This window comes from Euprymna scolopes, chromosome 18, assembly GCF_053919585.1.
Source record: "Euprymna scolopes isolate OS-2025 chromosome 18, ASM5391958v1, whole genome shotgun sequence".
Lineage (NCBI taxonomy): Eukaryota > Metazoa > Mollusca > Cephalopoda > Sepiida > Sepiolidae > Euprymna > Euprymna scolopes.
The window spans coordinates 23997006-24015148 of record NC_136499.1 but is presented as its reverse complement, the minus strand read 5'-3'; the positions used below and the strand labels follow the sequence as shown (position 1 = coordinate 24015148).

Below are 18143 nucleotides of genomic sequence, written 5' to 3'. Positions count from 1 at the left end.
GTCGCAAATCTGATAGGCCCTGAACTGGCATCTAAGCTTCAGCCTCTGTCCCATCGACGAAACGTTGCATCCCTCTGCCTGTTCTACAAGTATTTTAATGGTGAATGCTCTGATGAACTGCAAGCACTTGTGCCCCCACGATGTGAACACCCTCGACAGACCCGACAGGCTGCAAAATCCCACCCCTACACTGTAGAGATCCCTAGATGTAAAAGATCTTTCTACTCCAGTAGTTTCTTCCCCAGAACCGCTAGACTTTGGAATTCCATTCCAGGTCCCTGCTTCCCCAACTGTACTGACGTGCAGAAGTTCAAGTGCAACGTGAACCAACATCTTGCTGCCCAAATCCCTACATAGTACCCCAGTAGTTGTTGCCCCTGATAGTAGCCCCCTACACCAAAGTGGCAATGTGCCTTGTTTGGGGTGAAAATGTAAAAAAACATCCGATGATTGTCTCTGGGAGAACATGAAACCTGGTGTAATTTGGATATCTGTGGGGCGAGCTGCAACTTTAAAAATTATATTGAGTCTGCTATATACTTACGATAAAATGAAATTCAATTACAAAATAAAGAAGTGCTGCTATTCTGTTCTTCAATGTAAAAAGAAAGCATTAATTAATTGCTTGTTAATTTTTTTTTTTTTTTTTTTTTTTTTACTTCATATAGACATCGCTCATCAAGGTCCAGAGGCTGCTCAAGGGTAATGGGTACCGTGATTAGAATTTGATAATTTATTTTAGAGGACGACTCTTGAAGAACCTGTTCACGTTCGACTTGAAAACGACCATGTCATAGTTAGCCAGAAAGCAGCTCTGTAGTATTATGTCTCACAGATAAGTAGCTCTAGAAAAAACTCTGCTCATAGAATTTTTGCTTGAATTTAGGCACAAATCAAGAGTAAAGGAAATTGCTGGTAGTTATTGTAGCTAGTCGAGTTTTTGTCATGAAACATTTACCTGGAGGAACCAGAGAGTGAAGTTCAGTCGAGCACCTGTCATGAAAATAACAGTAGAGCAGAGAGAGAGAGAGAAACTGGCAATATCTCTTCTATGAGACAGAAGCTGCAGAGAGAAAAAATGAACATCACCCACCAGATGCTGAAGTCGGTTTTATGTCCTGTTGAACTAGAAGTGAATGCTCTTAGCAGCTCCTCCCCAAATGTGGCAACAGTACTCCATCCTACTTGGCTCTTATACAGGTAGAGGATTGCATCAACAGTGAGATATTTTCTGGAGCAATAGAATGATCCAATCATTTTCCCGGCAATCTTGGCAATGGATTTGATGTACATGTTTCATTTCAGTCCCAGAAGTTTGTTAAAACATGGTGCTTCTCCAAGACAGGGGCCATTCGTTTCGATTGGGGCCAGGTGGAGGTCAGAGCTTTGATGATGGAAAGAGAGAAGCTTCGTTTTAGATACATTAAAATTAACCAGCCACCTTTTCCCCATTGCACTAAGTGTTCAAGGTCAGAAGAAATAGAATCGGACATCTTGGTCATTGCCGGCCTTTGAAGCATTGCCATAGATGGTAGTGTTGTCTGCATAAATGTCTACAAATGATCTAAAAATACAATCTGGGAGATATTGTTTGAGTTTGTTTTGTTTCTTTTTACTTGCCTTATTTAAATATACCAGAATACATAAATATATTCATTCTTAATTGTAAAGAAAAGCACAGAAAATGTTGGCTGATAATAATAGTGAAATTTAAACAACTAATATTAATTTTGGTGACTAAACTAGGAAATGGACTGAAAAGGTTGTTGGCATGACTTTGTTTAGGGTGGATAAAACTTTGCTAGAGTGAAGCTCACACACTATGGCCCTACACTTTCTTCCCGCGGCTCCCATGTGTGATGTGCCGGATTCTAGTGCGGGGTTGTATCTGTCTGCTGATGACCTTGAAACAAATTTCGCTTTACAACCAGACCGACTGGCATGGTTTTGTATCAAAGTGTCCTTCTTCTAGTCTTTGCCTAAAGAGGTAAACTCTACAAGGCAGCAAGGGAATGGGATCTAATTATATAATTATACCGTCAGCCGCTCTGTCACTTTCATGTATTCTGTAAAGCAGGGGGAGGGCACAAGAAGATAGAGGGCAGAGATCTAAGACTTAGTGTAGCTGGGAGCTCTTAGCCTGGACCTGCATGCTGGCAGCAGGCGTGTGATGGCCATTTCTCCTGTGACCAGTGATCACACAGGAAGTCGATCCTGCACCTCCGACTGAACAGGCCTTTTCATAAGCACCGTTGCTCACCTCAACTGGGGAAGGCCCTATAATCGCTCAGAATTAAAACAATTAAATACTGAAACCCTTCGGTGGGATCTAACAAAAGGTTTGAGAATTATTGGCATTTTCACATGCATTGCTAACTCTTCCATTGTGCAGACGGAACTACCATAAAATGTAACTACTGACTCCTGTAAAAATTGTTGACTTTAAATTCAGGATTTTCCCTTCTGGTGTCCACAAAATAACTGTAGTCGTGAGATTTTTATGAGTATTTAATGTTCCATAATTTTGCCACCATGATGATGATGATGAGGAGGAGGAGGAGGAGGGCACATTTACAAGCAAATAATGAAAATAAACCTGATTAGATAAAAATTAGTTTTATTAATAGTTATTTACAATAAAAATTCAATCTTTGTTATAAATACTTTCAGAATGACACTGCAAAATGTTTCAAAATAGCACCAAAGACACAATCAAATTTTCAAAGAGTTGCAGAAATTGTTGGCATCACTGATTCTTCTTTTTGGATTTTGAAGATGACGTCTTTGGAGGGGACGGAGATTTTTCTTTTTCTGGCGCTTTATTTTGTACTTTGTGTCCATGTTTACAGTTTGTGTCTCCATGAATACACATTGGATAATAGATGGGGCTTGACCATAACTGCTGCAGCAGGACCAAATGACAGACATGCAGAAGTCCGCTGCTCCAGTCGGTTGAGGGGTAAGTGTTCCAGCACAATTCAATCATACCAAGAATTAATAGCCTGAAAAGAAACAAAGTTATCGTTCTAATGTTTATATATATATGAGGTGCCTTAAATAAGTTTCCAGAATTTTTTGTACAGACATTTAAAACTGTCGTAGACTCTTGAAAATTCATTATGCTAATGCTGTACATCTTACACACCAATTTTTATGATTTCAGGTTTAAATGAACAGCTGCAGCAGGAATTGGAATACACCCTACTAAAGCCTGATTGTCACAGCTGGTGAATTTCAAAAATGCAATCTGGACTTGAGGACACTTTAGAAGAACGATCATCATGTGTATATATATATATATATATATATATATATATATATATATATATATATAGATAGAGAGAGAGAGAGAGAGAGAGAGAATAAGTGCGCAGTTTGATGTCAGTATGGGAACTGTATACACAATTATTCGCAAGGAGCTGAAGATGCAGATTTTCACAAATGCACCAGTCCACAACTCCATCTTTGTCACAAACTATTTGGCCAAGAATTGGCATCAAGACTTTATAGTCTAGATCTTGCTTCCTGTGACTTTTGGTTATTCCCTAAGCTCAAGGAAAACCTTAGAGTCCGTCGTTATGAGACAATTAAGGAAATGAAAGAGGCTGTGATAAGGGTTATTGACATGCTCACACAAGAGGACTTCCATAGGACCATCCAGAAGTTGTTGGAATGGTACAACAAGTGCATTGCAGCCGGAGAAGATTACTTCAAAGGGGACTAGAGTTTCATGTGCGTACTATCAATAAAAAATGCCCATATGTAAAAGTTTGGAAATTTATTGAAGGCACTTTGTATATATGATGGCTATCTAATTGGTTTTGAGTGTGACCATCCTTCAGACTTTTGTGCTTGTGTGTATCAAGGATAGAATACACAGAAAAAGAATTGTAGAATTCAGTTTGCACAACATGCAATCGACTTTTGAGTGAGATATGGAAGGTCCAATGGTATGAGATGATTGGCCTACACAAGATTCTCAGATTTTCAAAGTTTACCTTCTTTCAGAAGCCCTATTTGCCCTATTAACTCTGAATGGATGACAGTAACAGTCCAGTTATGGGAAATATCATCAAAGACAGCTCAAGTTTTTTTGTCAGTTTGACTTCTCTTAGATTAACTGCCTTATCACAGCCAAGAAAACCCATCCAGCCCATATATATATATATAATTTAAAGGAGATTAGAATAATAGTCCAAAGAGCTAAGTGTATTTTAATGTAACAGTGAAATTACTAGTTTAATTAAAATACAGGAAATGCTCGTTGTAATTTAGATATATAATAAGCTCGATACTGATTTTTAATTTAATTAAAATTTGATTTTTAAATTTAAAAATTTTTTTTAAATTTTCAAATTGAAAATCACTTTACTTAATATATATATATATATATATATATTATTATTACAATAATGTTTTAATACCTACAGACACTAGTGTTTCATTCTTTGGGGAATCATCTGTGCAGGATGACATGATTACTACCAGTCGGGAGATTCGAACCCGGCCACGAAGCCATCTCTGACTCCATTAGCAAGGAACAAACCTCACGGCCAATCTTAACCATGAGAAATATCGTTGAAATTTTAACATTTATTTTTTAAATGTCGTAACATCTGGCCATAGTGATTTAATGGTTATAACATCATGATCTATGTGTGCGAGCTTAGGTGACTGATTTTCTATTTCAACTTTGAAGTGCTCAACAATAAGAACCAAGTTTCTTAAAAAGACTGACATAATATATAATTTTAACAATTTTATCTTAGGTAAGTGAAATTAAATAAAACTTTTAAAAAAGGCAGCATTCCCACTAAAAAAAAAAAATATTTAAAGCAATAAAAAAACAATGTAGCCCAGTAGTAAAACATCAGACTACAGACAATGTAGTTGTGGGTTCAATCTTTGCCAAAGTCAAGCTAACTTATGTACATCAAAATTGAATATTATATATATATATATATATATATACACACACACACACATACACAGGGTGACCCCAAAAAACGGGCCCCAACTCTAATTAGGCCCCGTTTCTTAGTGTTTTGTCCAAATTAAATGAAACTTTGGTCATAACTTGTTTATCATATTCAAAACATCACATCAAAACACAAGGGTCTTTGGCCTTTTTTCTCCGTTCTACAGCATATGTTCTAGATGGCTTCCATTTAGCTTTTGTTTTTTTTGGATCACCCTATATATATATATATATATATATATATATATATATATATATATATATTGTACCGATTCCAAATGTAAAAAAGACAAAAAAAATATGACTTCAGTACCATCAGGTAAATTCGAAACCAAACATTTAGCACTCCAGCTGTGTTCCCTATTGTTTGAGCTATTGACAGACAGACAAGAAAGATTAAAAGTTAAACAACTTTAAACTATGAATAAATTTGCACATGCGCAAAAGTAATAGAAAAACTGTCGGCAAGTTGAAATGAACATTTTGCATTTCCAGTTGCCAACATATTCTGTACGTGTTATTCATCCATCCAAACAACAAGATTTTACTGATTATAAACCATGCTGGGCATATGATTACTATTTTCTGTTAATTTTAATAGTTTAAGAGTTTATCAGTTAAATATTTACACACATACATATATCAACTGTTTTATTTACACACGTACATATGCCTACTGTTTTATTGATATAGATAATTAATAGTTGTCATATTGTATTAAATTTTATACTAGATCTGTTTCTTTGAGTCATCTTGTATTTTCGGTCGCCCACACTAAAGATTGAACTTTCAACATTTTCAACTGAATTTTTCCAAGTACTCTAACCATTGCACCATAAGTCCTTATGGACAATTCTAGTATGAATTTTAAGACCCTATTTTAATAACGGATGTAACTGTTACTATTTATTACTACATATTATATATTACTATTATTCATAATTAATAGTTTCCATATTATGTTAAATTCTTTACTAGGTCTACTTAGTAATTGATTGCCATCTAACATGTGTTGTTTCTTTGAAGTGTCTTACTCTCCGCCTGTCTATAATTTTTTCTTTGTCCTATAGATGGTTTGCCTTTTTCCTGCCATATCTGGTTCGACTGAAACATTGTGAGAATAACGCTCAAGATGAGAATAGTAGTAGTGTGATTAATCCAAATAAGGCAAATTATCATCAGAAAAGATTGCACTTACTTGAATACAGTTGGCAAAGTTGTGGCGCAGACGAGGTAATGTAATGTGTGGAAATACCAGACATAAAACTGATAGTGAAGTGAACGGCTGAAGCACATGCCAATAAAGTTGGAGGTGAAAAGAGGAATCACAATCTGTGGAGAAACGTTAAGGAACAATTGATTTGATTAGCAGACATTTATTGTAGACACTCCTCGACTGATTACCTTCAAAATTAAATACATCTAATATCGCATTTTTTGATAATTTCATCAAGGCATTAAAAACAGACAGTACTTTTGTTGGTGCTTGTGCATTATAAGTGGATATTTAAAAAAATTTTAAACGATATATTTTAAGTAAAAACACTATTAGGTACTTATGTGTCAGGGTAAAAGTAGTAAAAATTCCAAATATGAAAAATGAACTATTCTATATATAAAGTAGTAGTGTTCATGTGTATGTGTGTACAACTCTTCTACAGCCCACAACACCACTGAACCAATCATGACCAAACCTGACATGATGATGATGGTCCCCCCCCCACCTAAGGATGGTGCACACCATTTTCAAAGGTCAAGGTCATAGTCTATGTATGTATATATATATATATATATATATATATATATATACTCTCCTACAGCCCATACCACTGAACTGATCATGACCAAACCTGACATGATAATGTTCTCCAACCTAGGGATGGTGCACATCATTTTGCAAGGTCATATTTGGTGCGGCTCATTCAATGTTCCACTTACGCAAGAGTGTCCATGAAGAAGGTACTCAAGTGTACAGTAAAGTCCCACATAAAACGTGGATATCTATGCTAGTAGAAATAACGAGTAAAAAAAAAAAATTATCAAATAATGCAGTTTTATTGTATTTGTTAATTTTGAAGAGTTTCAGAATCCAGGGAAGGTTGTAGCATACAAGGTTACCATTGTAGAGATTAGTATTAACATTGTAGCGTAAATATTTATCATTTGCAGTGTAGGCTGTTAGCCGGTTTGTGGAAAGTTGGTAAGCATGTTAAGAAAGATATTTGTCACCGATCTTATATACGCCAGATATACGTGTTCATACAACTCTGAATAAAAGGCAATGACAACATTAAGGGAAGAACATTTAAAGGAGAGGCCTCAAAAAGGACAATGTTAAAACCGAGTTACAATATATACAAATAAGATGTTTTATTTAACTTGAAATATGTAAGAACAATAAAAGATTGTTTTGTGTGGTGGGTGGTTGGGTGTACACGCGTAACCATGCTTTTTGTAAGCTTTGTCGTGTATGTATGTTCATTGTGTATACATGTGTCTAGTGTTCACAAGAGTTTGTTAGTGTATACATTGTGTCATCTTACATTAAAACGAAAGTATGCCAATTGAGACATACAGAAAGGTGCATCTATCTACATCAATAGTTAAGATGAAAAAGGGAAGAGATAGGTAGAGACGGAAGTGGATAGAGAGAAATGTGCAACAAGAAGTAGAGACGCCACCTGTCAGACAAAATGAAAATCACGACAAGGGCAAACAACCAGTGCATACTGAGAAACGCTTGTGTGCATGACATATATAATAGCATATCAGTCTAAAAAGCGTCTGCCTATAAGGTAACTAGTTTATCAATTTCACCAAATAATTCTAATTCCTCAACAGACATGATGGATATGTTTTCTAATGCCTTATTTCATTTTCATCATTTAAATAAATTGCTATTAACTTTATGTGTGATTTTCTTTTTTCTTTAAAATTTTTTATAATTCCAAAAAGAAAGTTTTTTTTCTATTCCTTATGACAAATTGACTTATCTCCCCTTTGTAATAATAACATTTTTATCAGATCTTCTCCTCGATCATTTTTTTTTTTTTGTAATTTTTACTTATTTCAACATCACACATAAGTATGTGATACTGATTTTACCTTTTTTTTTTTTTTTTTACATAGGCGTCACCACTTATCAAGGCCGATAGGCCACTCAAGGATAAGGGTTAAAGAGTGTAGAGTAGTCAAAAGGACAATATAGTAATCGATAGTAATGGAAGTTCGGTAAATTTGTTAACTTAAGTGGAACGGCTCATCAGAAACTTGTTCACATTGGACTTGAAGACAACCTTAAATTGTGTTATTTTGATTTGTTTTTTTTTAGATATCCATTTATTATGCACAAGCATCCATTTATTACAGTCTGAAATATTAATATTCTAAATATTTTAGATTGTTCGTAATGAGCAATTCATGCCAACATTGTGGGCCAAACTACTTCGCACCATATCATGTTTGAATAATTAAGAATGTCCCGGACTCTGGGGTGAAAAACACAAGGCAATTTCTCACTACTATTTGAAGGTTAAATCCAAAAATTCTGTTCCCAAAGTTAAGATGATGGAAGTGGTCACAGTTTAGCTAAAATATGGAACAATGAAAGTCACTAAGCATGAAACGAAATACAAAACCATATGGAAATAATTTCAAAAATTATTTTAGTTATGGCACTTATTTTGCTATCACAAAACAAACGATTAAAATATATTAAAGAAAATCTTATTTATAGGAATATATATATAAAAAAAAATTTTTTTAAATTATTTCCATATGATTACATTTTAAATATTTAAAAAATTATTTATAGAAATGTAAACTATGAAAGTTTAAATTACTTTTTTGAAATAAAATATTTCCATACGAATATTTTAAATATTTAAAGAAATATTTATAAAAATGTAAAAAATAGGTTTATTATTTTTTGTTTCATGATAAAACAAGAAGTGCTTCCATATGGTTTTGTATTTCATTTCATGCTTAGTGACTTCCATTCCATATTTAGCTAAACTGAATTCACTTTCGGTGTCTTAACTTTGGGAGCTGAATTTTTGGATTCAACCCATTTGAATACGACAAGAAAACGACAGTAGCAACATAAAAAAAGTGCTTGTTCAGAATTTCCCCCTATATTAAAAACAAAAATGAAAAAACATCTGCATGATGTATGTAGCCATGATGGAAAAAAAAATATTGTATTCCAAAAATCACATAAATTGATCAAGTAATTTTATTTGTAAATAAGAAAATCAAATTTTTTGATTAACTGCAAAGCAACTGTTTTGTGACGCTATTTTGAAAACAGGCTGAAGGAACAAAAGAAATAACTCAAAATAATTCAAGCTTGTAAGATTTTAGAAAGCTATTCTTAACACATGGAAGAGTGAGGACATTGGAAAAACTGAAATTTGCTGAAAAATTTTCCTTATAAAAATAAAACTACTTGATGAATTTACATAATTTTCGGAATATATTTTCTTTATTTTATGAGTATATGCACTATACAGATTTTTCTTTTCTTTTTGTTTTTTGATATAGGCAGAATTCTGGACAGACACAAAAAATAAAAAATATGAATTATTTCCTCCTACAATCACTACAACTTGAATAATAATGTAAACTATTGATCACAACTTTTCTTGGATTTTAGTGAAAAAAAAAAAAAAATTGCCAATTTCAACAGCATTTTTCAGTGTTCGTGAGGAGATTAGTTTGGTTACTTTGTTTTATGGCAGATCAACCATTTCTATATTACTTAATGCTGAATCCAGTAATTTGGAAAAGATTTTATGCTTCAATATTTTTTTTTTTTTTTTTTTTTTTTAGATCTTCAAATATTTATTCAGGAATGTTTGATTGTTTTGTAGAGGAAAATTATTTTCCACTTTGCAGAACATGATTGCATTTTGCAAAGGGAAAGAAAAGAAAAACAAAATGTTTGGTGCATTTTAGGTCAGGAAGGCAATATCATTAGTCAGCCTCATTTGATAGCATCAGTGTTTGTTTCATGTAAATAAGCATTGATCCAAACTTTCAGTAGATTTTGAGTCAAAATTATTTCAACCAATTATGTTGAGGACAAATCAGAATTTTCTTGAAAAATATGCTTCAGCCACTTTCTGCCTTTATAATCATTGTAGCTTCACGCAAAATTAAGTGAAAAGCTAAAAGATTAATTTTGAGTAAAGTAAAAAATGAAGAGTAACAAAAGTGCGAGTCTTTTCCAATTAAGATCAAAGACAAATAAAATGTGATCAAGTCAAAAAAAAAAAAGGATATGAGAAGGTCCCAGATTTTTGCTGTTTTCCATCTTTCGACTCAGTGAGAAATCTAATGTTGGTAACAAACTGAAAAAAAGAAAAAAAAATGTATCTTTTTTAGAAATATATAAAAAAAAAAATGGCAAAGTAAACAAAAGCATATGGTCAACACTGATCACAATGAATGGGCCAGGATTATTTGCTATATTGATTGTATTTGTACATAACTACCATTCTCTGATTTGCAAGGCAACTAGGACTTGTTTTTACATAGATCACGTGGTATTCCCAAATTATCCGTCTAGGTAGATGATAGCAATGTAAAAGCAGTCCAGATGGAGTCGAAAAAGACAACTGTTGCTGATAATATACTTTCTTTTATTCCCTACAAATAGGGGTACCCAGCGTTGCCCAGGTGTGGAGAAGTGATATAGCAAGGAACCCCGGTAGGCAACCTGGGTGGAGAGAAAAAAAGAAAGTGGTAATAGCGAGAGTGGGAGGGGGGGGGGGACAGAACAACAGTAGGTAGCTTGGGTGGAGAGAGGTGTTAAAAAAAAGTGATAATAGGCAGGCAGGTTCGAATTTGCAATGTGAAGGAGGAAAAGAAGGTGACCCCCCCCCTAAAAAAAAAAAAAACTAACGTCTTAGCTGATGTGTCCATCACGAAACTGGAAGTCACAAGCGTTCGAATTAAGGGTAGTCAATCCAACAAAGTTCTTGGCAAATAGTCTGGTCTTGTCTGATGCTGACGAGATAACCTCAGGTCCATTGATGATAGTTGGGATAGAACGCACGCTTCTGTTCAAGATCCTGTTTGCTATTTGCCAGAACTGGTGGGAACCAAGCCGCTGCTCAGCTACTTTGGATTTAACAGATTGAGCATATAGCTCTCTTGCATTTTTTATTACTCTTTTACAGTGGTTGCTGGCAGTCCTGAAAGCAGCTTTAGTCTCAGTACATCTGTTACGTTGGTAGCTATGGAAAAAGTGATTTCTGTGCAAGATGGCAGCAGCATATTCAGGGGAGAACCATGGCTGGCTGTTAGGTTTTGGTTGGAATTTTTTAGATGGTATGAATCGGTCTATGCCTACAATTAACCATTCGGTCAGGTCTGATACTATAGAAGACACATCCTTTTTAAACGTGGGATGCTGAGGTAGGTCAGATATGAATGTACGGAAGCTATCCCAGTCAGCCATAGAGTATCGGTATACAGTACGGTGGAGAGGTACGTCTAAAGACTTATTACATTTCATTTTTATCTTAACTGAGGGGTCAGAGGATCCCAGAGGAGATAGAACGGAACATGAACACAGCTCGGGGGAAGTTGTGAGGAAAAGGTCTAGAAGGCTTGCATATTGACTGGGTGTATCGGGCACACGGGTGGGTTCGTGAACAATCTGAGTGAGGTCATAGGCAATGGTAAAATCATGACAAAACCTCCCCTTGTCATTGGTTTTATTTGAGTGGGTCAGCCATTCCACATTATGGACATTGAAGTCACTGCAAATGTGAATGTTAGCCGAAAGATGAGCAGACAGGATGTGGTCAATTTTCTCAGATATGCTCTTAAAGATAGTAACCCCACTGTTGTGGGGGCGATAAAGGGCAAATATAACTGCAGTGGTGTAAGCTAGTTCAACCTGAAATCATATATAAGGTAAATTAGGGTCTTCTCTGGATATCCCCCTACCACATGGAAAGCCATCTTTGATGTAGGCACATATTCCATGCCCATGGCGATCTTGGGGGTCAGATTTAGATGTTAAGTTGGAGTATCCTTTAATTATGAATTCGTCTAGAGAAGTGGTTGGCCCTATTCCAGTTTCACTTAGAAAGAATATGTCCGGTTTCGTCTCCTGTAATTGTGTTTCAACCTCTGGAAGGTTGGAACATAGACCCCTGATGTTGGAGAAGGAGACCTGGTAGTAGGAGTCTACGTTGGTGGATGGGGTTCTAGGTTTATTCGTGTTTCTTTTTTGGAGATTTGTCATGATTGAGGTTTTGGGGTTTGTGGAGCAGGTCGGTAGACTTGGTTGGAGCAGGACAGAGAGGGAAAATAAGAGAGAAAAAGACAAGAAATTTTTTTTTTTTTTTTTTTTTTGTGGCACATGAACAGGTAAAGCAGTAACAATTACCCACTAGTATGGCATCGAGAGGCCCTACCAAAAACTACTGTATGGTCCAGAATCCATTCACCAAATGGCAATACAGCAGCCGCGGTACTTTGCACCTGCTGATAGGACAGCCTCCTTAGTGGTTAATCCAAGGTTCGGGTCTCTGACTATCAGGCAGGTAACGTCAGCCCAGATGAAATGTTTACCTCCAGCACCCTTACTAGTGACCTGACCACAAGGATAGACATAGAAACAGAAATTTTCCAACATCTCAGACTACTCTTTACAAAGTACTACCGACCTAGAAAGCAGCTTTTTCTTCACCCTTTGTCAGAAAAATCAATCATTGGAAATGAGGACTGAAGGACAAAAAAGGAGAAGCGAGAGTTACTGGAGCTGCCGATAACACATCCACATGCATTATCTACTCTTCATTTAAATAAATAAATAAACTAAAATAAAATAATGAAAAAGGTGAGAAGGACTTATTAATATCTACTTAGTAAAGTCCTTTACCCATTCCCGGCTTAGGATAGTACTTGAAGATAGTCACCCCTCCCATGTTAATGCATGGATACTTTTTTTCTTTATCTAGGTCGAGTTGGGATGTTAAACCGTTCCAGCTCCACCCCATAATAAATATGCTATAATGGAACTTTTATCAAATTGAAAAAGTCTGGTTATTTTTAACTCGTTTAAAAAGCTGGTTAAGAAGTATTATCTTTAGGGTTATGTATTAACTTTAGCTAGAAGTAATGCATACTTAAAAAAATTAAAAAAAGCCGCGTGTTTTTGAGTTCAGATAATATGCAAATATAATTTGGGAAATGTTCAATTTCATGGGAGACTTTCTTTTTTTTTTTCGTTTTAAATATAAGAAAAAAGTATTGGTTAATAGTATTTTTGATAAAAAAAGATTTAGGAGAAAGATAAGAAAACAAGACAAATATTCAGGATTAAAGTCAAACCTGTGATAAGGAAAAATAAAAGATAAAAAATAAAAAACTAGACATGTTAGTGTTTTTAGATTAGTAGGCTGCAAAAGTTACAAACAGAAAAGTTTCTTAGCTTTTGGGACGATAGCGTTCGACTTAGCTTGGAGGCGATAGCTTAAAGAGGACGAATGCCAGCCAATCAGTCAGTCTGCTTTTATGCCGATATTTAAAGGGTATGTTGGGTGGCAGTGGGAGGGGGAGGTAGCTTGGTGAGTTTTGTATTTTTATTTATTTCTTTTAAACTCAACATTGAATTATCTATCTAATGCCAGAATGTTCGACCACCCCATAATAAATATGCTATAATGGAACTTTTATCAAATTGAAAAAGTCTGGTTATTTTTAACTCGTTTAAAAAACTGGTTAAGAAGTAATACCTTTGGTATAAAGAATAAATTGCTCGTGATTCTTTTTAAAATGTTATCTGAAAGCTCTCAATAGTGTCTATGCTGCTATATAGCTGGTTGTTTTCTGGGTCCTTTTAATATTTTTTTATTCAATACTCACCCCAAACAAGGCACAGTGCCACTTTGAAGTAGGGGGCTACTATCGAGGACATAAGTTGTAGATATTATGAAGGGAGATGAGCAGCAAGATGTCTGTTCACATTACACTTGAACTTCTGCATATCAGTACAGTTGAGGAAGCAGGAACCTATTGGAGTAGAAGGCTTTCTTACACCAAGGGATCTCTACTGTGTAGGGGTGGGATTTAGCTGCTTGTCGGATTTGTCGGGGGTATTTACGTCGAGGGGATACAAGTGCTTGTAGTTTGTCAGCGCATTCACCATTAAAATACTTGTAGAACAGGCAGAGGGATGCAACATTTCATCGATGTGACAGAGGTTAAAGCCTAGATGACAGTTCAGTACCTATCAGGTTGGAGACTCTCTCTTGAATTCCGGTGAGACTTATCTTGTTGGGTTGAACTACATGTGTGACAGTATCGTCTACTCTTCTGTCTGGACCAAGTTGGAAACTAAAAGTCTAATTAGGAAATGACTCTCAGAGTTGGATGAAATATGGTCAACCATAATGTGTGGCAAAGAAAATAATCTATGTAGAGTTGTCTGTTATTAACAAGTGTATCATGTTTGTCAAATTTATATCTAAGAATATAAGCCAATAGCAAAGTTAAAAAGACACAGTCACTCTACACACGTTTAATAAAAAGAATATCAGGGTATAACAATACTTGGGCACAGGTTGTAACCTTCACACACAACCATGGTATTAAGCTACACTAATGGAACTAAAAATCCCTAACATCAAAATCAGAAGAGGAATTTTCCAAGGTGATAGCATATCTCCTTTATGCTTTTGTCTAGCAATAGATCTATTAAGGAAGCTACCCAATAAAAGCTGGGGTGCCTACAATCTGAGCCAAGGATGCCATCAAGATCCAATCAAAAGAGTCAACCACCATGGATGACTTAAAGCTGTATGCCAACTCAGATGTTGACTTCAGTCAACTCTTGTAGGTTGTACATAAATTCTCTAGAGATATTGGAATCAAGTTTGGGCTGGAGAAATATGTCCAGTGCTCTATCAGAGCTGGGAAGAAAATTCAAATGGAAAGCTTTATGACGATACTGATATCAAGGATCTAGAAGAGCAGGAAAAGTACAAATACCTTGGCATAGATTGGTTGTTTTTGTTTTACAGCATATCAACCCTTTTCAGGTTATTTGATGCTGAATCCAGTGATTTTGAAGAAAAAATTTTTAATAGAATATATTTGTTTTTTTTTCAAGTCTGTTTCTATATAACCCATAGTGGGGACCCTAACAAGTACTACCACTCTGAGTCAGAGTGGACCTGGGAGCAATGGCAATTAAGGGTTGGCTCCACACTCCCCAAACCCCACAAGCTGCGGCCTCACCATCGGATACAGTTTAAGGTCATATCCAGGACCACTTTGGCATAGAAGAGAGTGATTCAATCCAGCATGCCAAGATGATAAAAATGGCAGTGAATATATACATCATGTAAGAAAAATCTGTAAAACAGAACTTACAAACAAAAACAGGTCATTACCATTAACTGACCATGTGATAATATACAGAGTTGGCATGTCGACTGGCCACAAATGGACATAAACAGACTAGACATTAAAACGTGGAAAATGTTGACACTGTACAGAATAACACAGAAACCAGCGTCTGCCTAGGCTGTATCTAGCGAGTAGAGGAGGAGGTATGAGTCTTAAAAATTGATCATCAGCATCGTGCCACTATTGTTAGCATTGAGCAATAACTCATGAGCTCTCAAAATGGCACATCAATGTTACGAAATAAGAGCCAGCAGGAAAATCTCCATCATGAAACTGGCCAAACATTTGGGACAAGACTGTCTGACAAATGAAACAAAATTAGAAAACAAATCTGCTACAAAAATAGTTTGAAAGAGTCGCCAAGAATACACCAAGAACTTCCATTGCCAAAAAACTGGAAGGATGGGCCAACCAACAGCATGCCAAGTATTTTCTGGGTGAATTCATTCAGGACTATATAGATGAAGGAGGCTATGCAGATTGGTTAAAAAGAAGATTGCTTCATTATAATCAGGAGAGGATTATAATGGCTGGTCAAGGTCAAGGCTTGATGACTAATGCTTTTAAAAAGATGAAATGTCGTCATCAATGACAACTAGCGCAGATTCTGCCACACAGAAGTAGAGTGTCAGCTACCCGACATCCAGTTCTGCTGAGGGAGAGCTACTATTTAATATGGCACAATGGAGTGTGTAATTATCTTCACTGGATGATCTGTAAAAAGTTGAATATCGAATGCAGTGGGAACATGTTTACCAGAAAGAACAGTTGGAAATAAGTCATACACCATCAACTATGACTATGCAATTTCTACAGCTATGAACCTTGAAAACTGAGCTATTCAACCTGACATAGTGATATTGAACAAGGAGAAAGAAGCAACCTTAGAAGTTAGTGTCCTCAATAATACTGAGTAAAATAGAACTGAGAAGGAAAAAGGTAAAATACTAAGGTCTTATATACAACATGAAAAGAAAGTGCAATCTTAGAGAGATCACTATCATCTCAGTAATTATAGGAGCAACTGGACTTGTGGAAAAGAATTAAAAAAACTATCTTGCAAATATACTCAGTGAACCAAGTGAAAGAGATTCAAATGATTGTATTTAAAGGGATGTTTAAAATCTTAAAGAGAATTCTTGTTTGTAATATATGATATAGCGGGTGAATGTCTGACATTTGGTAGGATGTCCCATCTCCAGCTTGAACAAATTGCTAAGAAAATTGAAAAATTATATAAAATTATCCCATACTTTGTGGTAATTGACCAAGTGCTCTTTTGGCAACCACGCATATAAAGATTTTTTTTTTAGTTGGCATACTTACCCCAAAGTACGGTATGCATAATTTGTTAAATTGAAAAGACATTTTTAATCTATTAATTTTACATTGGATCCTTTCCATTTTTTGTATTGTAGTCTTTACTTTGGGTGGGAACTGGCTAATATAATAACCATAACTTTGATTTGTCCAAGTACTTTCAAATCCTTCTGGATTCATCTTCAGAGATTAATTAAACTGGTTGGATTTTTACTTTTTATATATGTGGATGCTTGATTTTCATTGGTTAATAAACTGTGTTTTTTTTTTTATATATATAAACACTTCAAAAGGTTAAGGCTATTAGTAAAGTTTATTTTGTTAATGTTAGGTTTTTTTAGTTTTTACAAGTATAGCTTTGAGTATTTCAAGTTTACATTTATTGTTACATTGTATAAGAATGTCAGTAATTTCAACTAGGAGCTTTCTAAACTGGGGCAAGAGAATGGAATGCTGGTTTGTTAGGTGTATATCAATCAAGTATTATTTTTATAAATAAAATTTTTAAGCAATTAATGAGAAGTCATATGCATTACAATAAAAATCTCGTAAGTTTAAATTATGTTGAGTTATCTCCCTTTTTCCCTTGAGTGTTAGAAATTTGCTGCTAAAACGTTTATTGTTGCATGCTGGGAACTGTATCAAAAACATTTTTCTTTTATTCAGATGAAATACTGCGTGACGTCATTTCAAACAAGATGATGTGAAATTGAATTGCGTCATTTTTCTTAGTTCAAGTTTCAATTTCATCCCAACAGGACCTGTGGATCTTGTCTTAACAAGAACCTAGTTTCTGTAAGACCTCACTGTGATTACATGTGGCCAACTGTATTGGATACAAATTCGATTTATGAAAATTATTCCTGCATAATACATTTTGCAATAAGTTTTAAAGGAACGTTCTATGTTCAACTTACTGCGATAATTAAATTGTGATTCTTCAAGATTCAAACCTCCTTCTTTCCTCAGTCTAGAAGAATCTTATTTTTCTGTTCGAGTACATTGCACGATGGATGATATTTACTCACTAAGAACTTATTGAACTTTTCTGCTTCCGGTGACATTGCTTAATTATGAACTCGCTTAGCTATAGAACCTTCAACTTGCCACAGTTGAAGAAAGAATTATCAGTGGCCCCTAACAGATCTGGAAGCCTGCTTAAACTCACAAATAATCTTGCAAATACGAAAGTTGAACTATACAACTGTCAAGGTGAGTGTTTTAGTTTGCCAATTTTCGAGCTTTCCAGATTCTTTCAGCTGTGTGGAATAATCTTCACATGAAATTGTTTTCAAGATGTGGGTGAGACAGTCACTTCTCAGATACATATAAAATTTATTTTCATATTTAAAACTAAGACTAGAATATGATATTTTCTTTTCGTTACAGGTACATCATACAGAATTTTCTTTATTTG

At 35.1% G+C, this 18143-nt stretch overlaps 1 protein-coding gene across 4 annotated transcripts in view; it reads right to left on the bottom strand.

Moving 5' to 3' along the window:
* Window positions 1-2600: 2600 nt before the first annotated feature.
* The window catches only part of LOC145297525 (dol-P-Man:Man(5)GlcNAc(2)-PP-Dol alpha-1,3-mannosyltransferase-like), a 209071-nt gene continuing 193528 nt past the window's right edge, over window positions 2601-18143 (bottom strand). For all 4 annotated transcript variants that reach the window (XM_080143445.1, XM_080143444.1, XM_080143441.1 and 1 more), the window contains exons 7-9: window positions 10263-10329; window positions 6177-6313; window positions 2601-3002 (exon numbers count right to left, since the gene is read on the bottom strand). In XM_080143445.1, the coding sequence (XP_079999571.1) occupies window positions 2747-3002; window positions 6177-6313; window positions 10263-10329 (460 nt within the window). In that variant the 3' untranslated portion in view covers window positions 2601-2746. The remainder of the gene's footprint in view (window positions 3003-6176; window positions 6314-10262; window positions 10330-18143) is intronic.